Source organism: Pongo pygmaeus, chromosome X (genome assembly GCF_028885625.2).
Source record: "Pongo pygmaeus isolate AG05252 chromosome X, NHGRI_mPonPyg2-v2.0_pri, whole genome shotgun sequence".
NCBI lineage: Eukaryota > Metazoa > Chordata > Mammalia > Primates > Hominidae > Pongo > Pongo pygmaeus.
Window position 1 is genome coordinate 127993622 of NC_072396.2, and position 23676 is coordinate 128017297.

Below are 23676 nucleotides of genomic sequence, written 5' to 3' on the forward strand. Positions count from 1 at the left end.
CCAGCTACTTGGGAATCTGAAGTGGCAGGATTGCTTGAGCCCAGGAGTTTGAAGCCACAGTGAGCTATGATTACACCACCACTGCATTACAGCCTGGACAATGGAAAGAGACCCTGTCTCCTTAAAAAAAAAAAAAAAAAGTATATCCTCTATTACGAAAGTCATGATTTTTGGTAGAACAAAAATAAATATATATATATATATATGTAAAATTCTGTTCTTAATCTTCTATTCACAAAAGCATAATTTAAATGACCATAATAAATTTTATCTAATGATTTTTGGCTTCAAATAGAATATCGGTTATAAAAATGTATTTTCTAATTAAAAAAATACTGTGGGTTTTACCCCCAACAATACTACAAATGTAAATGTTTTACACTTACTAGACACAATTGCTTTTAGTTTTGCCCCTCCTTTGCCAAATCCACGTGTCTAATTTTAAATTAATAAAATGTTAAATAGTAAAATCCTTTGAAACTAAAGTTACTGGAAAATTATAATATATACTGTTTAATTACATAATATTTTATTTAATAAATCATATCTGTGATATGCAGTAAACAACTCCTTTGAATGTTTCCCATCACAACTGCCTTTAACAAGATCCCTAGACACCACCTAAACATAACCAGCTTTAGTAAAAACATTGAACCTCAGTTTCTGGAAATTTTCTAGTGCAAATAAGATCAGAACAATTTTTCTTTCCATGTTATCTTTTCTGTCATATTTATGATTGATACAGCTAATAACTGCTGAAATTTAGCTAAATATACCAAGCCCCAATTACAAAAGTCAAGCAATATCATATCATTATAATGCAGGACAAATAACATCAGTATACAGACATATAGTCTTACTGTAACTACAGTTTTAATCCTGATTATAATATAACCATGTAAAACCTTTATATAATGTGAACTATCTTATACCTTTTGTTTTTATACCTAACAATGAATAGAAAGCAGACAGTTACTAATTTTAATCAAGAAATAACTAAGATACTTTTAAAAATCTTACCTCTGTACGTTGAACTATCATGGCTTTTATTTTCACTAAGGATCCGACATAAATGCAAACTAGAATAAAATAGAAAACATGTATTTCAATTTCCACCCTAACATGAGATGATTCTTATAGAGCAAATTACATCAACCGGCAAGTAAAAAAAATTTTAATCAAGCATTTATTCTGCCTTTCATATACAAACTGTACCACTGGCAACTCATAGAAGATTAAAAATATCTCTGTAGTAATAAAGAAGGAATTATGAAATTAGAATATCACCACTTAAGACCCCTAATTAATTAAAGAATCTAGGCATCTACCAATGGCTGCTCACATTACAAAAAGAGACTATGGGCCGGGCGCGGTAGCTCATGCCTGTAATCCTAGCACTTTGGAAGGCCAAGGCGGGAGGATTGCCTGAGCTCAGGAGTTCGAGACCAGCTTGGGCAACACAATGAAACCCCGTCTTTACTAAGATACAAAAGAAATTAGTCAGGTGTGGCAGTATGTGCCTGTAGTCCCAGCTACTAGGGAGGCTGAGGCAAGAGAATTGCTTGAACCCAGGAGGCAGAGGTTGCAGTGAGCCAAGATCGCGCCACTGCACTGCAGTCTGGCAACAGAGCAAGACTCCGTCTCTACAAAAAAAAAAATAAATAAAATAAAAAAATAAAGAAAAGAAAAGAAAAAAAAAGACTATGAAACATTATGTGCCTCCAGATTCTGATGAAAGAAAACACCATGCAGGCTGGGCATGGTGGCTTACGCCTGTAATCCCAGCACTTTGGGAGGCCAAGACAGGCAGATAGCTTGAGCCCAGAGGTCAAGACCAGCCTGGGAAACATGGTGAAACGCTGTCTCAACAAAAAATACAAAAATTAGCCTGGCATGGTGGCTCATGCTTGCACTCCCAGCTACTCGGGAGGCTGAGGTGAAAAAATCAAATCATCTGAGCCCAGGAAATTGAGGCTGCAGTGAACCATGACTGCTTGCTCCACTGTACTCCAGCCTGGGAGACAGGAAAAAAAAAAAAAAAAGGAAAAAAGAAAAGAAAGCATCACCTACCTATGAAGTTGTCTTTAGGGGGGAAAAAAAAGTGTGAATCAAAATCTGATCAAGCCATCTAGATCCAACTACCAATTTACAGAAAAAGACAACAGAGGAATATATTAAGAGATACCATAGGGATACAATCACTAAAATTCAAACTGTGGGAAAATCTAACAGAGAGTGACCCAATCTCTTGAACAAACAAATTGCAAGGAAAAATGTAACAAAATATAAAGGAAGAGTGCAAGAGAGGAAAAGAGGAACAGAAGAGCTACAACACAGAAAAACAATTAACAAAATGGCAGTAGTAAGTCCTTTCCTGTCAGTAATTACCTTAAATGTAACATCTAACTCCATGTTCAAAAGACAAAGTATCTAAATTGATCTTTTTTAAGACGAGCTATTTTTTTTAAAAAGCTGTATGCTGTCTACAAGAAACGTGTTTTAAATTTAAGGACACAGATAGGCTGAAAGTGAAAGGATGGATAAAGATACTCCATTCAAATGTTAGCCAAGAGAGAACAGGGGTGGCTATGTTTATATTAGACAAAATATACTTTGAAAATATAACAATTATAAATATATACACATACCACATCAGAGGACAACAGCGTATGAATATATGTGACACAGAGCTAAAGAAACAAATAGACACCAACACAGTAATAGTAGGGAATTTCATACACTACTTTCCATAGAATACCCAGACAAAAGATCAGTAAGGAAACAGAAGACTTGAATAATACTACAGACCAAATGGATTTAATGGACATATCCATAACATGCCACCCAAGATAAGGAGACTACATTCTTCTCAAGCACACACAAACCTTTTTCCAGGCTCTAACATGTGATCTAACATTCTGATCACATTAGATCACAAACAAATAACAAATTTTAAAAGATAGAAACCATACCAAGTATCTTTTCCAAACACAATGGAATAAAACTAGATATCAACACCAGAAAGAAAACTGGAAAGTTCACAATTATGTAGAAACTAAACACATTCTTGAATAACCAAAGAATCAAAGAACGAAATCAAAAAGGAAATTAGGAAATACCTTTAGACAAATGAAAATGAAAACATAAATACCAAAATTCATGAGATATACCAAAAGCGGTTCAAAAGAAGAAATTTGTAGCAATAAATGCTTTTTTTTTTTTTTTTTGACACAGTATCTCATTCTATCACCCATGCTGGACTGCAATGGCAAAATCTTGGCTCACTGCAGCCTCGACCTGGGCTCAAGTGATCCTCCCACCTCAGCCTCAGCACCACCACCCCTCCAACATCCCATTAGGTGGGACCACAGGTGCATGCCACCATGCCCAGCTAATTTTGTATATTTTGAAGAGATGGGGTTTCACCATGTTACCCAGGCTGGTCTGGAACTCCTGGGCTCAAGCAATCTGCCCACCTCAGCCCAACAAAGTTCTGGGAATACAGGTGTGAGCCACAGAGCTGGGCCTATAAATGCCTTTTTCTTTTTTAATTTCAAACCACCTAACTCAAAACTTCAAGGAACTAGAAAAAGAAGAATAAACTAAGTCCAAAGTTAATAGAAGGAAGGAAATAATAAAGATTAGGGCAGAAACAACTGAAATAGAGAATTAAAGAAGAAAAAAAAATCAGCCAGGTGCGGTGGCTCAAGCTTGTAATCCTAGCACTTTGAGAGGCTGAGGCGGGCAGATAGCTTGAGCTCAGGAGTTCGAGACCAGCCTGGCCAACATGGTGAAACCCTCTCTCTACAAAAAAAATACAAAAAGTTAGCTGGGCATGGTGGCCCACGCCTGTAGTCCCAGCTACTTGGGGGGCTGAGGCGGGAGGATCACTTGAGCCCAGGATGTTGAGGCTGCAGTGAGCCAAGATAGCGCCACTGCACTCCAGCCTGGGTGACAAAGTGAGACCTTGTCTCAAAAAAAAAAAAAAGAAAAAGAAAAAAATCGATAAAATTAAGTTGTTTTTTTAAAAAAGATCAACAAAACTGACAAATCTTTAGCTAGACATTCAATAAAGAAAAAGAAAATTCAAACAATATTAGAAACGAAAGAGAAAACATTACAAGCGATTACACAGAAACAAAAAGGAATATAAGAGGCTACTACACCATGATACCAGAGCCAGACAAAAACATTACAAGAAAAGAAAATCACAGGTCAATGCCTCTTATAAACACAGATGAAAAAATCCTCAACAAACACCAGCAAACAGAATTTAACAGCACATTAAAAGGATCATTCTCTGTGATCACAATGGATTTATCCCTGGGATGCAAGGATGGTACAACATACACTAAATGTGACACATTACACTAACAAAATGAAGCATAAAAATCACTTGACCATCTCGTTAGATTCCGAAAAAGCATTTGACAAAATTCAATATCCTTATGATAAAACTCTCAACAATTAACTATAGAGGCTAAGCGCAGCGGCTCACGCCTGTAATCCCAGCACTTTGGGAGGCTAAGGCAGGTGGATCACTTGAAGTCACGAATTGGAGACCAGCCTGGCCAACACGGTGAAACCCCATCTCTACTAAAAATATAAAAAGCAGCCGAGTGTGGGCCGGGCACGGTGGCTCACGCCTGTAATCCCAGCATTTTGGGAGGCCGAGGCAGGCGGATCACTAGGTCAGGAGATGGAGATCATCCTGGCTAACACAGTGAAACTCCGTCTCTACTAAAAATACAGAAACAAAATTAGCCAGGTGTGGTGGCAGGCGCGTGTTAGAATCAGCTTCTCGGGAGGCTGAGCCAGGAGAATGGCGTGAACCCGGGAGGCGGAGCTTGCAGTGAGCCAAGATGGCGCCACTGCACTCCAGCCTGGGCGACAGAGCGAGACTCTGTCTCAAAAAAAAAAAAAAAAAGTAGCCGAGTGTGGTGGCGTGCGTCTGTAATCCCAGATACTTGGAAAGCTGAGGCAGGAGAATCGCTTGAACCCAGGAGGTGGAGGCTGCAGTGTTGCAGTGAGCCGAGATCTCACCACTGCACTCCAGCCTGGGCGACAGAGCAAGACTCCATATCAAAAAAATATACATACTAACTATAGAATGAATGTTCCTCAACACACACAAAAAAAGGCCATAAATAACAAGCCCATAGCTAACATTATATTCAACAGCGAAAAGTTGAAAGTTTTTCCTCTAAGATCAGGTACCTGCCCACTCTCTCCACTTCTATCCAACAGAGTACTAAAAGTCCTTGCCAGAGCAATTGGGCAAAAAGAAGAAATGAAAGTTATCCAAACAAGAAAAGAAGTGAAATTGTCTCTGCTGACAAAATGATCTTATATTTAGAAAATCCTAATGACTACACCATAAAGTTAGAAATAATAAATATACTGTATCCATCAAGGCAAAAAAATATTTTAAAAAAACAGGGGAATAATAAATAGGGTGAAGTCACAGGATATAAAAATCAACACACAAAAATAGGTAGTGTTTCTATATACTAAAAATGAACTACCTGAAAAAAATTTTTAATTCCATTTAAAATAGCTATATTGTAGCATTGCAAGAATGGCAGAAAGAGAAAAATAAAAATATAATAGCTACAAAAAATAAAATAAAATACTTAGTAATAAATTTAACCAAGGAGGTGAAAGATCTATACACCACAAGCTATCAAATGCTGATGAAAGAAACTGAAGATGACAAATAAATGAAAAGATATTCCATGTTGATTGATTAGAATAATTAAGATTGTTTAAATGTCCATGCTACCTGAAGAGATATAAAGACTCAATGCAATCTCTATCAAAACACCAATGCCATTTTTCACAGAAACAGAGAAATCCTAAAATTTATATGGAACCAAAAAAAAAAAAAAACCAATAGCCAAGGCAATCTTGAACAAAAAGAAAAAAGCTAAAGTATCACACTATTTGACTTCAAGGTACAGTTGGCCCTCTGTATCCACGGAGGATTGGTCCCAGGACCATCTCCCACACACACCAAATTCACAGATGCTCAAAAGTCCCTTATATATGGCATATATACAGTCATCCTTCTGTGTCCGCAGGTTCCGCATCTGCGGATTCAACCAACTGTAGATAGAAAAATACTTACAGTCAGCCCTCCATATCCACAGCTTTTGATCTGCAGTTGGTTGAATCTGTGGATGCAGCCAACCCACTAAATATAAGGCCAGCCAACTGTATATTACAAAACTAGGGTAACTGAAAGAACATGGCGCTGGCATAAAAACAGACACATCAACCAATGGAACAGAATAGAGAGCGCAGTTATTAATCCATGCATTTATAGCCAATTACTTTTCAACAAAGGGTACCAAGAACACATAATGGGAAAAAGACAGTCTCTTCAATAAAGAATGTTGGGAAAATTTAATATCCACATACAGAACAATGAAACTGGATGCTTACTTCACACCGTATACAAAAATCAACTCAAAATGAATTAAAGACTTAAATGTAAGACCTGAAACTATAAAAATCCTAAAAGAAAAAATAGGGGAAGAGCTACACAACACTGGTCTGGGCTATAATTTTTTAGATTTGAGCCCAAAAGCTCAAGTAATTGAAGCAAAAATAGACAAATGGGATTACATCAAACAAAAAAAGTTTCTACACAGGAGGCCAGGTGCAGTGGCTCATACCTATAATCCTAGCAGTCTGGGAGGCCAAGGCAGGCAGATAATCTGAGGTCAGAAGTTCAAGACAAGCCTGACCAACATGGAGAAACCCTTCTCTACTAAAAATACAAAAATTATCCAGGCATGGTGGCGCATGCCTGTAATTCCAGCTACTCAGGAGGCTGAGGCAGGAAAATCGCTTGGATCCAGGAGGCAGAGATTGCTGTAAGCCAAGATCGCGGCACTGCACTCCAGCCTAGGCAACAGAGCGAGACTCTGTCTCAAAAAAAAAAAAAAAAAAGTTTCTACACAGGAAAGGAAACAATTAACAGTGTGATGGAGACAACCTATGGATTCAGAGAAAATATTTGCAAGCCAAACATCAAATATGGGGTTAATATCCAAAATATATAAAGAAGTCAAGGGGCCAGGCACGGTGGCTCACGCCTGTAATCTCAGCACTTTGGGAGGCCGAGGTGGGTGGATCATGAGGTCAGGAGATCGAGACCATCCTGGCTAATATGGTGAAACCCCGTCTCTACTAAAAAATACAAAAAAATTACCCGGGTGTGGTGGCGGGCACCTGTAGTCCCAGCTACTCGGGAGGCTGAGGCAGGAGAATGGCGTCAACCCAGGAGGCACAGCTTGCAGTGAACCGAGATGGTGCCACTGCATTGCATTCCAGCCTGGTCAACAAAGCAAGACTCCGTCTCCCAAAAAAAAAAAAGAAGTCAAGAAAACAACCCAATTTTAAAATGGGCAAAGGACTTGAGTAGACATTTCTCAAAAGACATACAAATGACCAACAGAAAAAAAAAAAACCTCAAAATCATTAATAACTAGGGAAATGCAAATTAAAACTACAATGAGATACCTCACACCTGTCAGAATGGCTATTATCAAAAAGACAAAAAATAAGTGTTGAAGATGTGGATAAAAGGGAACTCTTGCCAAGCGTGGTGGCTCAGGTCTGTAATCCTAGCCTTTTGGGAGGCCAAGGATAAGAACTGCTTGAGGCTAGGAGTTGAGACCAGCCTGGGCAACCTAGCAAGACTCCATCTCTTCAATCAACATATGCTGACATCACGCCACTGCACTCCAGCCTGGGCAACAGAGTGAGACCCTGTCTCAAAAAAAAAAAAATTAAAAAATAAAACATATTTCCAAAATAAAAGAAAATGGTGATGCCAGCCAGGCACAGTGGCCCATGCCTGTAATTCCAGCAATTTGCAAGGCCGAGGCAGGAAGATTCCTTGAGGTTAGTTGGAGATCAGCCTGAACAACATAGCAAGACTCTGTCTCTGCAAAAAAAAAAAAGAAATAGGCATTGTGGTGTGAGTCCTAGCTACTCGGGAGGCTGAAGTGGGAGGATTGCTTGAGTCCAGGGGTTCCAGGTTATGATGAGCTATGATTTCACTACAGCACTCCAGCCTGGGCAACAAAGCAAAATGCTGTCTCAAAAACAAAAATAAAAAATAAAAAATAAAAAGCCTGGGTAACAAAGAGACCTCATCTCCACAAAAATAGACAAAACTAGCCAGGCATGGTGGTGCAGGCCTATAGTCCCAGTTACTTGGGAGGCTGAGGTGGGAGGATCACTTGAGCCCAGGAGGTCAAGGCTGCAGTGAGCTGAGATCACGCCACGCACTCCAGCCTAGGCAACAGAGTGAGACCTTGTCTCAAAAAAAGAAAAAAAATAGGCCAGGCATGTGGCTCACACCTGTAATCCCAGTCTTTTTGGAGGCCGAGGCATGAGAATTGCTTGAGGCTAGGAGTTCGAGACCAGCCTGGGAAACCCAGCAAGACTCCATCTCTACAAAAAAATTTTAAAAATTAGCGGGTCATGGTGACACGTCCCTATAGTCCCAGCCACTTAGGAGGCTGAGGCAGGAGGATCACTTGAGCCCAGGAGTTCAAGGTTACGGTGAGCTATGACTGCACCACTGCACTCCAGCCTGGGTGACAAAGCAAAAGCCTATCTCTCGAAAAAAATTAAATAAAATAAAATAATGCAATTGTTATGAAAAACAGTATAGAGATTCCTCAAAAAATGAAAAGTAGAACTACCATATGATCCAGCATTCCTACTTGAGTATTTATCCAAAAAAATTTAAGTCAGGATCGCACAGAGATAGCTGCACTCCCATGTTCACTGCAGCATTATTTACAATAACCTAGAAGTAGAAACAACCTAAATGTCCACCAACAGAAGAGCAAATAAAGAAAACGTCGTGTATATCTATGAAAGCAAACATTATTCAGCCATAAAAAAAAAAAGGAAATCCTGTCATGTGCTACAATGTGGATGAACCTTAAGGACAGTGTGCTAAGGTAAGAAGCCAGTCACACAACAAATACTGTATGATTCTACCTATATAAAGTATCTAACGTAGTCAAACTCAGAAGCAAAAAGTAGAATGGTGGTTGTCAGAGGCTGCAGGAAGGGGAAAATGGGGAGTTGGTGTATAATGGATATAAAGTTCAGCTAATAGAAGATGAAAAAGATCAGGAGAAGATCTGCTAACATTGTACTTATAGTTGACAACATTGTACTGCTCACTTAAAATTTGCTAAGAAGGTAGATTTCATGTTAGGTGTTTTTTTTTTTTACCACAATAAAAAAGTTACTTAAAAAATTGTTAATTTTGTTAAATCCTGAACCCTAAGAACATGTTGTTTTGGGGTTTTTGTTGTTGTTGTTGTTGCTTTTTTTTTTTTTTTTTTTTTTTGAGACAGAGTCTTGCTCTGTCTCCCAGGCTGGAGTGGAGTGCAGTGGCACAATCTTGACTCACTGCAGCCTCCACCTCCCAGGCTCAAACAATCCTCCCACCTCAGCATCCTGAGTAGCTGGGATTACAGGTGTGCACGACCATGCCTGGCTAATTTTTGTATTTTAAGTAGAGATGGAGTTTCACCATGTTGACCAGGCCAGTCTCGAATTCCTGACCACAAGTGATCTGCCCACCTCGGCCTCCCAAAGTGCTGGAATTACAGGAGTGAGCCACTGTGCCTGGGAAAGCATGTCTTTTTTTAAGAACACATCCTTTTGGCTGGGCGCGGTGGCTCACGCCTGTAATCCCAGCAGTTTGGGAGGCTGAGGAGGGCGGATCATTGAGGTCAGGAGTTCAAGACCAGTCTGACCAATATGGTGAAACCCCATCTCTACTAAAAAATACAAAAATTAGCCGGGTGTGGTAGTGCATGCCTGTAGTCCCAGCTACTCGAGAGCCTGAGGCAGGAGAATCGCTTGGACTCAGGAGGCAGAGGTTGCAGTGAGCCGAGATCACACCACTACACTGCAGCCTAGGCGACAGAACAAGACTCTATCCCCCAAAAAAAAAAAAAAAAATTAAAAAATAACACATCCTTTCAATAGCCTATATGAAATTTAAAAGGTTGCATAAATAATTTCTGCCACACACCCAAATACAACCACAATATTTGTCTACAGGTAAAGCACTTGTGCGATTGTTTGAACTGTAAGCTGAACTAGCTTGTTTTTATGAAACACCATTTTTTACTTGAAAGAAAAGCAAACTGGTTTTTAAGACATGGGTCTTTCACAGGCATTTTCTCAAAACTGAACCAAGTGAGCCTGTCACTTCAAGGAAAACAACAGAGTATTTGCTGCCGATGATACGCTTTTACACTGTTGGTGGGGGAGAAAATTAGTTCAACCACTGTGGAAGACAGTGTGGCGATTCCTCAAGGATCTAGAACCAGAAATACCATTTGACTCAGCAATCCCATTACTGGGTATATACCCAAAGGACTATAAATCATTCTACTATAAAGACACATGCACACGTATGTTTACTGCAGCACTGTTCACAATAGCAAAGACTTGGAACCCACCCAAATGCCCATCAATGATAGACTGGATACAGAAAATGTGTCACATATACACCATGGAATACTATGCAGCCACAAGAATGGATGAGTTCATGTCCTTTGCAGGGACGTGGATGAAGCTGGAAACCATCATTCTCAGCAAACTAACACAGAACAGAAAACCAAACACCGCATGTTCTCATTCGTAAGTGGGAGTTGAACAATTAGAACACAAGGACACAGGGAGGGGAACATCACACACAGGGGCCTGTAGCAGGGTGGGGGATTAGGGGAGGGATAGCATTAGGAGAAATACCTAATGTAGATGATGGGTTGATGGGTGCAGCAAACCACCATGGCACGTGTATACCTATGTAACAAACATGCACGTTCTGCACATGTATCCCAGAACTTAAAATTAAAAAAAAAAGACAGTTGTAACACATGCAGTGTAACCCAAAAAGGGCTCAAATACAGACTATATAAAGAACCCCTACAAATCCGTGAAAGAAACTCAAGCAACTCAATAACAAAAAAGGCAAAAGATATGACAGAGACCTTTCACAAAAAGAAATAAGAACTCCAAGACAGGCGTGGTGGCTCACGTCTGTAATCCCAGCACTTTGGGAGGCCAAGGCGGACGGATCATCGGAGGTCCGGAGTTCAAGACCAGCCTGCCCAACATGGTGAAACCCCGTCTCTACTAAAAATACAAAAATTAGCCAGGTGTGGTGGCACACACCTGTAATCCCAGCTACTCAGGGGGCTGAGGCACAAGAATCGCTTGAACTCAGGAGGCAGAGGTTGCAGTGAGCCAAGACCGCGCCACCACCACACTCCAAACTGGGCGACAGAGCAAGACTCATCTCAAACAAACAAAAAAAAAAGAAATAAGTACTCCAAATGACCAATAACATATAAAAAGATGCTCATAAAAATATAAGCCACAGTAAAATTACATACATATTTACAAAAAATTTAAGTCTGACAATATCAAACATAGTGACAATGTGAAACAAGGTCAACTCATACACTGCTGGTGGGAGTGTACACTGAAATAGCTTGGCAATATCTAACAGAGCTAAAGTGTAACCTATAACCCAGAGATTCTACACCTAGTATATACTCCACAAAAACACATGCTTGTATACACCAAAACTGTTGTATAATAATGTTTCTATTGGCACTGTTAGTAATAGCCAAAAACTAGAAGCAACAAAAATGTTTAACAAGACAGCATAAAAATAAACAAATACTGGTATACAATGGAGTATCTTGCAACTATGAAAATGAATGAACTAAAAAAAAAGGAAAATCAATGAACTGCAAACATACAATATGGATGAATCTTAAAAGTCATAACTGTTGAACAAAAGCAGCCAGAAACAGTAGGATAAATATTCAATGACTTCATTTATATGAAGTTCAAGAAAAAAATTAAACATATTGGGTAATGACACTGCAAAGAAAATCAAGAAAGTCCCTTTGAGTTGAAGATCCAAGGTTAAAAAAAGAGAAAAATCAAGAAAGAGGAAAACCATAAATGTCAGGATAATGGTTACTACATGGGAGGTGGGAAAGGTTTGATCGGAAACAAATGGTATGTTGCCTTGACCTGGGTGTAAGTTACATGGGGGTGCGTCTTAACAGTGATTCTTTAAGCTCTATATTGAGGTTTCATGATTTCTCTGTATTTTCGTTACATTTCACAATTTAGAAAAAAATTCTTCCATGCTGCACAAGGCTTTAAAGAGAGCCAATGAATTCATATAGAAGAGTTTCTTACTCTTTTATATCTAGTAATCCTTTTTCTAGTCAATGAAACAAATAATTTTAAGACTTACAGGACCTGCTTATATATCACATCTAAGGCTAAATAAGATGCCAGATTACAATCATCCACAGAGAGATTATCTACTTTGCAGATTATACATAACCTTGCAGCTCACCTCTGTGCCTTCTGATTATGTCAATACCCTATCATCAGGATGAGCAGGGTAAGGTTATTAAAAGTCAACAGAGTAAACTTTTGCTGGTCAACAATTCACTTCTAGGTTTCATAAAATTATATTCAAAACCAAAAAATAAAAAGGCAATGGAAGCGGGGCGCTGTAGCTCACACCTGTAGTCCCAGAACTCTGGGAGGCTAAGGTGGGTGGATCACTTGAGGTCAGGAGTTTGAGACCAGCCTAGCCAACATGATGAAACCTCGTGTCCACTAAAAATACAAAAATTAGCTGGGCGCAGTGGTGCACACCTGTAATCCCAGCTACTCTACAGGCTGAGGCAGGAGAATCGCATGAACCCAGGAGGCAGAGGTTGCAGTGAGCCAAGACTGCATCACCGCACTCCAACCTGGGCAACAGAGCGAGACTCTGTCTCAGAAAAAATAAAAATAAAAAATAAGGGCAATGGAGAGCATCTACTAAATTAAATATTTAGTTTGAAAATGTCAGGCCAGGCATAGTAGCTCACGCCTGTAATCCCAGCACTTTGGGAGGCCAAGGTGGGTGAATCACTTGAGCTCAGGAGTTCGAGACCAGCCTGGTAATATCACCTGAGCTCAGGAGTTCAAGACCAGCCTCAGTAACGTGGTGAAACCCTGTCTCTACCAAAAACACAAACAATTAGCAGAGCATGGTGGCACGCGCCTCTGGGCCCAGCTACTCAGGAGGCTGAGGTGGGAGGATCACCAGAGCCCAGGAAGTTGAGACTGCAGTGAGCCAAGATCACACCAGTGAGCCATGATCACACCACTGCACTCCAGCCTGCACTCCAGGGTGACAGAGCGAGATCCCATCTCAAAAACAAAAACAAAGAAAGAAAATATCATTTAGCTATTAAACATTTCTCACTAAAAAAATTATTCTGAGAGTACCTTACAAATGGTAAGCTGGTTTAAGTTTGATCCCAAGTACTTTCAACTACTTCCCTGGAGAACTAGACAGGCCTTCTAATGGGTTGAGAAGAGAACAGTGGTTGGTTAAGAACACTGGTTAAAGTTGGGTATGCTGGCTCATGCCTGTAATCCCAACACTTTGGGAGGCCGAAGTGGGAGGATCACTTGAGCACAGGAGTACAAGACCAGCCTAGCCAGCCTAGCCAACAAGTGAGAACCCATCTCTACAAAAAAAAAAAAAATAGAAAAAAAAAGTAGCCGAGTGTGGTGGCACACACCTATAGTCCCAGCTACTTGGGAGGTTGAGCTGGGAGGATCACTTGAGCCTGCAGGTCGAGGCTGCAGTGAGTGGTGATCGTAGTACCACTGCACTCCAGCCTGGGCAGCCTGGGGAATAGAGTGAGACCCTGTCTCAAAAAAAAAAAAAAAAAAAAAACTGATTAAGCTTCTAATTTCACAAAATACGTTAAACCTAACATAAGTTTATCTGGAATATAAAACAAAATCAATCTTCCTTCCACTAGGCAACATAGAAATAACATCTGCTTCAGACTAGCATCAGAAGATATAACCTAAAAATGCCATCTAGGTCTTTTGTGGAGAGGAGATATATATCAAGGTTGCATCAATATTTACTATGAAGTATTAAAACAACTCCCTCTTTGGGTTCTCATTTCCCTTATAGGGTCAATTCCCTTTAGAATATAATAGCAGGGGCCAGGCACCATGGCTCACACCTATAATCCCAGCACTTTTAAGAGGCCGAGGAGGGCAGATTACTTGAGGCCAAGAGTTCGAGACTAGCCTAGCCAATATGGTGAAACCCCGTCTCTACTAAAACTACAAAAATTAGCCGGGCTTGGTGGCACATGCCAGTAATCCCAGCTACTCAGGAGGCTGAGGCAGGAGAATCACCTGAACCCAGGAAGCAGAGGTTGTAGTGGGTCGAGATCGCACCACTGCACTCCAGCCTGGGCGACAGAGTGAGACTCCGTCTCAAAAAAATAATAATAATAATAATAGCAGGAAGCACCATGTCTTTGAAAGAAGAATTTAACAGAATAAAGTAACTTATTTTTCCCTTTGTATTCAGGCTACTAAAATGCAATTTCAAATATTCCTTCATATAGAAAAAGAGAAAAGAGAAAAAGAGGAAAGGAAAAGGAAAGGATGAGAAAGAAAGAGAAATAAAATAATTGTTTAAAATTCCTCCTTATTCACTTGAGCCCAGGAGGTCAAGGCTGCATAGAGCCAAGAATGTGCCACTGCACTCCAGTCTGGGCAACAGAGTGAGACCCTGTCTCAAAAAAAAAAAAAAAACTTCTCCTTATAACAATGCACTTGCTTCCTCACATTTTCAACAGTTTCATTTCTATTTAACAATCTTAATGCATGTCTTTTGCAAAAAGCCTTCCAGTGGTTGTGGGGAAGAGGTTGCGTCAGTGTTGCAGACTCCTACCTAGACTAATGGTACAGTCATCATTACATAACTTTAAGAAATAACTGAAATATAATTCTATATTGTCAGTCACCAGGCTACAAACATGTTCGTTAGGACACAGATGACAATGTCATCATGAACTATTAGTTAGAATCTCAAAGATTTGCTCAAGTTGCATATGGAACCATTGAAAGGTTATTACAATAAGGCAATTTGTTTGCATAATAGATACTTATATTTCCCTAGTATAAAAGAGGTATTCCTTTGGCTGGGCATAGTGGCTCATGACCATAATCCCAGCACTTTGGGAGGCTGAGGGGGTAGGATCACTTGAAGCCAGGAGTTTATGACCAGCCTGGGCAATATAGCAAAACCTCATCCCTACTCATACACCCGCACAAAAAAAGTGTTTTAATTGGCCAGGCATGGTGGCATGCACCTGTAGCCCCAGCAATTCAGGAGGCTGAGGCAGGAAAATCCCTTGAGCCTGGGGGGGTCAAGCCTGCAGTGAGCCGTGATCGCCTGCACTCCAGCCTAGGTGACAAAGCAAGACCTTGTCTCAAAAAAAAAATTAGTTAAAAATAAATCTTTTAATAAAAAAAAAAACAGGTATTCCTAGTTATAACAAGAAACTAAAAACAAACACTAAGAATTTTCCCCCAACAAGTAGATGTATCTGTGCTCTTCTCCCTAAGTAATTCACTAATAGAAGTCCACCAAGGATTCTTAAAGAAACTGTTTCTGAACATTACATTTGTCTTACTATATACCTGCCTAATGGTTTTAGGTCACTAACCTAAATTATAGGGAGAGGAACAAACAAAACTACCTCTAATAGTTGCCCACTTTAATATGGCTTAAAAATAATCAAATTTTCTGTCTCAGTCCAAATTGAAATTATTTTAATCCCTTAATAACTTTCAAATACTTGAGTTTACCATTTTTCCACTTTTTAATTTAATTTTTTAAAAATAAAAATAGAGACAGGTTCTCGCTATGTCACCCAGAGCTCTCCTGGGCTCAGGCAATCCTTCCTCCTGCCTCAGTTGCCCAAGTAGCTGGGATTACAGGTGTGTGCCACAGTGCACACCACCTCACATGCCACCAAGCTAGGCATTCATTTTTTCCACTTTTAAAATAGTTTAGTGCTATTATGGAGATGCTGTCTCAGGTCCCTGAGAATGAGGACAGAATCTACTTTCTGTCAAAAGATGTATGGAAAACTGAATAAAATGTCTGAAGTTCCTTCAAGGACTTAAAAGGTATTTTGTGAATACTTCTTAACATGAGTATACGGCTTTTCATCTTACTTGTTCCCATTTTCCAGTAAAAAGGAAACAGTCACAAGCTTAAACTACTTGATTATGCTCACATCTCAAATGTGGCTTTCATATATAGAAGGCTGATGTTCATTTACGCTTCACTTAATTATTTAAAACAAAACAACAGAAAGGTTAAATGTAGCTAAACAAAGTGCTACCTCTATTATCATTTGTAGAACAGAAACATAACCCACAAAAATGAATACTGGGACAATATAGTTTTATCTTGTAGAAACATGCATTTAAAAGAAAAGGAAACAGGAAATGTTAAAAAAAAAAAAAAAGACAACAGGAGTTGCTGCACTTACAGTAGGAAAAAAGCACAAGTATATTGACAGCACTCACCCTACCTAAACATTAAAGCATTACAGAATAATTTTTTTTTTTTTTTTAACAAACAAAGCAGTAGCCTATACAACCTCCTGACATTGCCTCAACATTTTGTGAAGAATGTTTCTCTTCCCAGGAAAACAGACTAAGACTTATACTTAGCTTATGAATACAGGTTGAAATGGGAAATTAAATACTAAATGAAAACTGAGACATCAAGAAAAGGTTTCAGATAAAGCTTTGGCTGAATTTGGAGCAACTTTGCAAGGAAAAAAAGACTCAACCACCAAGACTAAAACTTCTTAGAATGATTATATCCCTTTACCTAGAATCCTCCAGGAAATTCAGATCAGATGGCATGTTCTGAACAACCAAATGTACTTAAATAAGTTCTAGAATGTCTAAAATCATGTAGTAGCAGCAGAAGAAAAAGAAAAGCAATCAAAACATTTGGCAATTAAATTTTAAAACTTTATTATAACTGCCATTAATAAGGTAAGACCTAACAAAACTTTCTAATTGATACCTAAATAAGCTATTCAAACAAACAGATGATATTCAACAAACATAAGTATTTCAAAATTAGACTAAGTATTAACATGAGGTTAGCATCTTCGGATTAAGAGCTTCAAATATCAGTTCTCCATTAGGGTTGCCTGTAACAAAGAAATGCTGAGTTCACTGTGTTAATGATTTCTACCAAAAACAGAATTCTCCACTGGATCTACCAGTACATGCAAGTTTATTAGCTTAATCATGGCAAGTTCTACGTCAATATAAAATAATCAAGAAACTAAAACTAATTCCAAAATTAAGTGATTAAATACATATCTTTCAGAATTTGGAAGAGTTTGCATTTAGATATAAGTATTATTGGAAATTACAATTACATTTTGGTAGTCCTCCTTTGCCCTTCTGATCCCTCTTGCAAAAGGTCACTCTTTAAGAGTTCTATAATTTAGCATTAAAAACATAATTGGTATCTCTGGAAATATAATGGTATATCTAGGTATGTGATGGATGGACCATTCAGATAGGCAAAATACAGTTTTACTTTTCTCTCTAATTACCTAGTAAAACATTCTTCAAAGCCAAGACCTTCCATTTAATAGACAGTTGTTTTTCATGGCGTACAATTAAGAATTTGCCCTATCTGAAAGTTATAAAATGCCCCATACATCTCATATGTTGCTTTCAACACTAGCTGACTACCACCCCCAGAAAAGATTTATGCTGTTAAGAAATGACAGATGAGAAATGAATTAACAACCTCATGAAATATATCACATTATTTTTAAAAAGATAATTTTCAGTCAAGTTAAAGCTTATCTGCTAATTTATCTTGTTAAAAAGGAAAAATTCACCCAAGGTATAATTTTAAATATTGGTCATATTCTAAACGCCTAATCTGTAGATTCACTAATAATGTGGTGGCACACTACCTTCATTTTTAACATTTCCAGTTGCTGTTTTATATTTCAGAGGCTGTTTTCAGAAAAAGGAAAAAGGTTTTTTGTAATATATTTGCACCACCACGTATTCTGCCTAGTAATATGAAAATGCTAACACCTATCTTTAGGAAGATACAAAAACTCCAAAGACATGCTATATGCAACAAAGTTTCATAGAGCGAAAACAGGTCAAATAAACTGAAACTAAGTACTGGATGGTGATGTGTTTAACTATTTAAAATAGCTTATTATGTTACACAATTTTAAATTCTCTTTCTGTAACAGAATGCAATCATAAAACTGACTATACTGATTTGGATCTACTATAATTCAATCCACATTCCACAAGTCATGCAATAACTATATACACGTAAAGTTCTAATAACAGGTTTTTTTGCTGTTGTTTTTGGTTTGTTTTTGTTTGTTTGTTTGGGTTTTTTTTTTTTTTTTGAAAGAGTTTCACTCTTGTTACCCATGCTGGAGTGCAACAGCGCGATCTCCGCTCACCGCAACTTCCGCCTCCCAGGTTCAAGCGATTCTCCCGCCTCAGCCTCCTGAGTAGCTGGGATTACAGGCATGTGCCACCACGCTCAACAAATTTTGTACTTTTAGTAGAGATGGGGTTTCTCCATGTTGGTCAGGCTGGTCTGGAACTCCTGACCTCAGGTGATCCACTCGCCTCGGCCTCCCAATTTGCTGGGATTACAGGCGTGAGCCACCACACTCGGCTTCTAGTAACAGTTTTTAAGCAGCCCTTCAAACATAAGAACTATGACAGATAGCATGTATTACGTAAATATACATAATGTGAACCTAAAATTCCATTTTATCTAAGTATTTCGACCTCCTACATCACTTTTTCTCCAACCATTACCAGTCAGAAGCCAAGCAGAATTTCACCTTATAGCCCTAATACCACTCATGCTAAGGTGGGAGCAATAATAGTAAAACTGTTGGGAGGCCGAGGTGGGCGGATCACCAGGTCAGGAGATGGAGACCATCCTGGCTAACACGGTGAAACTCCGTGTCTAGTAAAAATACAAAAAATTAGCCACGCGTGGTAGCACGCGCCTGTAGTCCCAGCTACTCGGGAGGCTGAGACAGGAGAATCGCTTGAACGCGGGAGGCAGAGGTTACGGTGAGCCGAGATCGCGCCACTGCACTCCAGCCTGGGCGACAGAGCGAGACTTCGTCTCAAGGGGAAAAAAAAAGGTAAAACTGTCAAAAAACAGTAGCTGAAAGGAGGAAGCTGAGCAATCTACAAAGATAACAGCCCCTAAATAAATGAGCTGGCTTTGAAAGTAAACAAAACAATGAACTGCTTTATCAGTTTTGGGGAATTACCCTAATATGGATGAAGATGATGGTCTGGCTGGGTAACTTCCCATCTTGCCTTCCCGAAACTTGGTGGCTATTTGTCAACCAGCTATCAAACTTGATAGCTATTTGTTAACTAGCACATACGAGGATTTGTAAAATGTTCATTATAGTTAAAAACGAAGATTTATCAAATAGCCTTCTCTGACAATTAATAAACCAATAAGCACTCTAAGCATATGCTGGGGGGGCGGGGCATGTGTTAAACCAAAAGAAATATGAGACATAGTCCCTATATTTCAAGTGCCTCCCAATTCATTACAGTGCAAGAATAAACACACATGAATAAGTCAGAGACCAATTAATTGCTAACCTGAGTGGTACAGACTTTAAGTGCATGAGCTGTCCTGAGAAGTTTAAATATCTAAAGGTTGGAATAATATTACTTTTAATAGCTATCACTTGAGCACTTACTATAAGCCAAGTGCTTTACAGGCATTATTTAGTCTTCACGACAATCCTTTGAGTAGAGTACTTATTATTCCCAATTTACTCAAGGGGAAACAGTCCAAGTGGTTAAGGAACTTACCCAAGGTCACTCAGCTACTTAAGTGGCTAAGACAGCCGCTTATTTAGGGAATTCTAGAGCTCACACTGTTAAGACTTCATACAGCAGTGCGGGGGGGTGCGGGGGAGGAAGCCACATAGGCTGGCACTATTACAAGCGCGGGATCCGGCAACGCGTTCCTCGTGTTTCGTTCCAAGTAATGAAGTTACAAAGATCTGAATCTTTAGCATGAGCCACGGTAATCTGGCTACTAGAAATGGAGAGGGGTGGGCAAGGACGACAAAAATGGCTAACAAGGGTTAATTTCATCCAGGGTTGAGCTTTAGCATCTAAAAGCGATCCAGAGAAGGAAATGAGATGTTATTAATATTTGTTCTTAAATCTGAGGTTTGCTTTGCTGCTTAAACGACTCCTTCCAGGGGGAGGGGAGGAGGGAGCGCTCTAATGTGGGGGCGAGAAGACTAGGGGTATGGCAAATTACTGTTTTCGGTGTTACCGGGGAAAGTTTCACGACTAAAGGAAACGCGTTATCCTAGGTACTGGAGAAGCTTGGAGAGTTGCCAGAATTAGTTGCAGTCCCAGGATAAAATGGGGTTTAAGGAACATTTAATGACGAAAGTTGAATCCAACCCGAAATAGCTCTAAGGTGAAAAGACCGAGCAAAGAAATGTCGGTAGTTCTTCGGGAAAGCGGCAATCCCTGCCACACTTCCCCACGGCGCTACGCGAGGCCGGGACAGTCGAGAGACCGCTCCCCGGGAGGACGAGAGGTGCCAAACCGGGTTCTTCGCGGCGCCCCGGGCTTCGCGGCAGCGAGCGAAGAGGAGGGGAGGGGAATCCGGGACGGTTCGCCCTCCTCGGACTTCAGGCAGAGGAGGCGCCAAGCTCCAAACTGCGGAGTCCAACGGGTGCAAAGTGAAGAAATGGGACAGAGAGAGATGGAAAGTCCGAATTGCCCCGGCGCAGCCCCATAAAGATAAAGGAGCCAAGTGAGATCAAGCGAAGAGGGGGACACAAAAAGAGACCAAGAGGGAGCGCGGAGACCTGCAGGGGCGGAATAGGAGTTCTACTAAGAGGCTAAAGGAAGCCGAGCTACCGCAGGCAGTAGCGATTTCTGGGAGGCCAGGGAAGGAAGGAGGTCCGCGGCGGTTGACAGCAGCTCTCCCCGAGTTCGAAACTCCTAGCCGACCATCCACGCCCGCCGCCCGGGTGGGGGAGGGGGTACATCTTTCCCCCCCAACCTCCCACCACAGGTGAGAGTGCAGCTGACGCCCTGGCCCGGCCCGGCAGTGCGCCTGCCTCCGGCCCGAACACTCACAATTCGCCTCTCCCTGATTTCTCCCAGTTCTTTATCCACTCTGCGGGAACGACCACAGCCGCGGCCGCCATCTTCCTCTCACTAGTAGCAGAGGCCCGGATGTGTAGCACGCGAGCGAAGGGTCAAAGGGGAGCACCGCCCACGAGGAATGCCGGGAGCTGAGAGTTCGTTTTTCGATTTCCCGCCCCACTTTCCTCTCCACCCAGCGGAAACCCGAGGCATGGCAGCCAACGACGTGGAGACTCGCGGGCCTCTTTGCGAAGTTACTACACGGATTGCGCCCTCCGAAGTCTTCGGCCTTACTTCCCATTAGAACAGAGAAATGCCATCCACAAGCCAACAAGTAGACCTTATCTTCTTCTGTAATATCTACCCCTAACCACTAATACAAACACGCATTTTTCAAGCACCTAATATGTGCTAGACACTGGGAATAGAGAAATAATAGTCTTTGGGAAAGCCATAAATATAAGCAAATAAATTACATTACGCCCTGCTGACTGCTGAGATAAAAGAAAATAATCGGGAAGGGGGCAGCCATTGACTGTGTGCCAAGCATTACGCTAATACGAGGGATACGACCTAACCGTGGGAAACATGGATGCACGAGTTCTGACACGCTCTGTGTTGGCCTGCTATCATTGTCACCTTAGGCTAAACTAGGGACCGCAAGTACCATGAAAAACAAAATGGGCCGGGCACGGTGGCTCATGCCTGTAATCCCAACACTTTGGGAGGCCGAGGCGGGTGGATCACCTGAGGTCTGGAATTTGAGACCAGCCTGGCCAACATGGTGAAACCCTGCCTCTACTAAAAGTACAAAAATTAGCCGGGCGTGGTGGCATGCTCCTGTAATCCCAGCTACTTGGGAGGCTGAGGCAGGAAAATCGCTTGAATTCCGGAGGTGGAGGCTGCAGTGAGCCATGATGGAGCCACTGCACTCCAGCCTGGGCAATAGAGCGAGACTCCATCTGAAAAAAAAAAAAAAAAAAAAGGACTAACAGTATTATTCTTTAATCTACAGATATTTCAAATTTGGTCTTTTTTTCTTTTCTTTTCTCTTTTGAGACAGGGTCTCACTCTGTCGCCCAGGCTGGAGTGCAATGGCACGATCATGGCTCACTGCAGCCTCTACCTCCCTGGGGTCAAGCTACCCTCCCACCTTAGCCTCTTGAGTTGCTGGGACTACAGATGCGCACCTCCATGCTCTGCTAAGTTTTTTGTATTTTTCTAGAGACAGTTTTTCACCACATTGTCCAGGCTGGTCTGGAACTCCTGGCCGCAAGTGATCTGCCCACCTCAGCCTCCCAAAATGCTAGGATTACAGGCGTGAGCCACCGTGCCCACCCCAATAATGCTTTTTTTTTTTTCCATGACACAGTCTCAGGAAGTCCTGAGGACATGTGCTCCCACCCCACCCCAATAATGCTTGTTATAGCAACAAAAAATATATATTTTTTTCTGATTGGGGATCAGTTATCACGTCTCCATTAATCTGGAAGAATTCCTCAGTCTGTCTTCCATGACTTTGACATTTTCGAAGAGTGCAAGCCAGTAATTTTGTAGATTGTACCTCAGTAAGGGTTTGTCTGATGTTCCTTCACAATTAAGTTTATGCAATTTTTTGACATACTACAAAATCGTGTTTTTCTTTTTTTTTGTAATTTTAAAATACTTTATTGTTAATAAATGCTAACGGTCATCTTAGCCCTCAGAGAGTTATAACCTTTTTGCTGGTCAAGGGTCTTGTCATGTGGATGGCTGCTGAAGGTTGGCATGGCTGTGGCAATTTCTTTTTTATTGTTTTAAATTTAATTTCATTTAAAGTTCTGGGTTACATGTGCTACCTGTGCAGGACATGCAGGTTCGTTTTGTAGGTAAACGTGTGCCATGGTGATGGGAAAACACCCACTGAAGTATTTAGACTTAACACCTCTGGAGCCGGATGTGGTGGCTCACCCCTGTAATCCTACCACTTTGGGAGGCTGAGCCAGGTGGATTGCTTGAGCTCAAGAGTTGAAGACCAGTCTGGGCAACAGAGTGAGACCCCATCTCTACAAAAAATACAAAAATTATTCCAGCTTGGTGGTGCACGCCTGTAGTCCCAACGACTGAGGAAGCTGAGATAAAAGTATTGCTTGAACTGGGGAGGTCAAGGCTGCAGTGAGCTGTGAGCATGCCACTCCACTCCAGCCTGGGTGACAGAGCAAGACCCTGTCTCAAAAGAGAAAAAAGAAAAAGACAAAAGAAAATACCTCTGAGCATGCTGGCTAATGCCTGTAATCCCAGCACTTCGGGAGCCTGAGGCAAGAGAATCTCTTGAGGCCATAGTTCAACACCAGCCTGAGCAACATCACCAGACCCTATCTCTAAAAAAAATTTTTAATTAGCCATAAGTGGTGGTGCACACTTGTGGTCCCAGCTACTCAGGAGGCTTAGGTGGGAGGATCCCCTGAGCCCAAGAGTTAGAGGCTGCAGTGAGCTATGATCTGGCCACTGCACTCCAGCCTGGGCAACAGAGCAAAACCCTGTCTCTTTAAAAAATTA

At 40.8% G+C, this 23676-nt stretch overlaps 1 protein-coding gene across 22 annotated transcripts in view; it reads right to left on the reverse strand.

The window, feature by feature from the left end:
• Nucleotides 1–21263, reverse strand: part of THOC2 (THO complex subunit 2) — a 133117-nt gene extending 111854 nt beyond the window's left edge. For 14 of the 22 annotated variants that reach the window (XR_008497054.2, XR_010125427.1, XM_063660347.1 and 11 more), the window contains exons 1-2: nt 21130–21236; nt 1021–1079 (exon numbers count right to left, since the gene is read on the reverse strand). Coding sequence is in view for 20 of the 22 variants with exons in the window: in XM_063660347.1 (XP_063516417.1) it covers nt 1021–1079; nt 21130–21200 (130 nt within the window). In the remaining 2 variants the exon portion in view is untranslated. Of the gene's footprint in view, nt 1–1020; nt 1080–21129 lie in introns of all 22 variants that reach the window. The other 8 variants (XM_054471124.2, XM_063660341.1, XM_063660343.1 and 5 more) reach the window with 2 other exon arrangements.
• Nucleotides 21264–23676: the final 2413 nt, after the last annotated feature.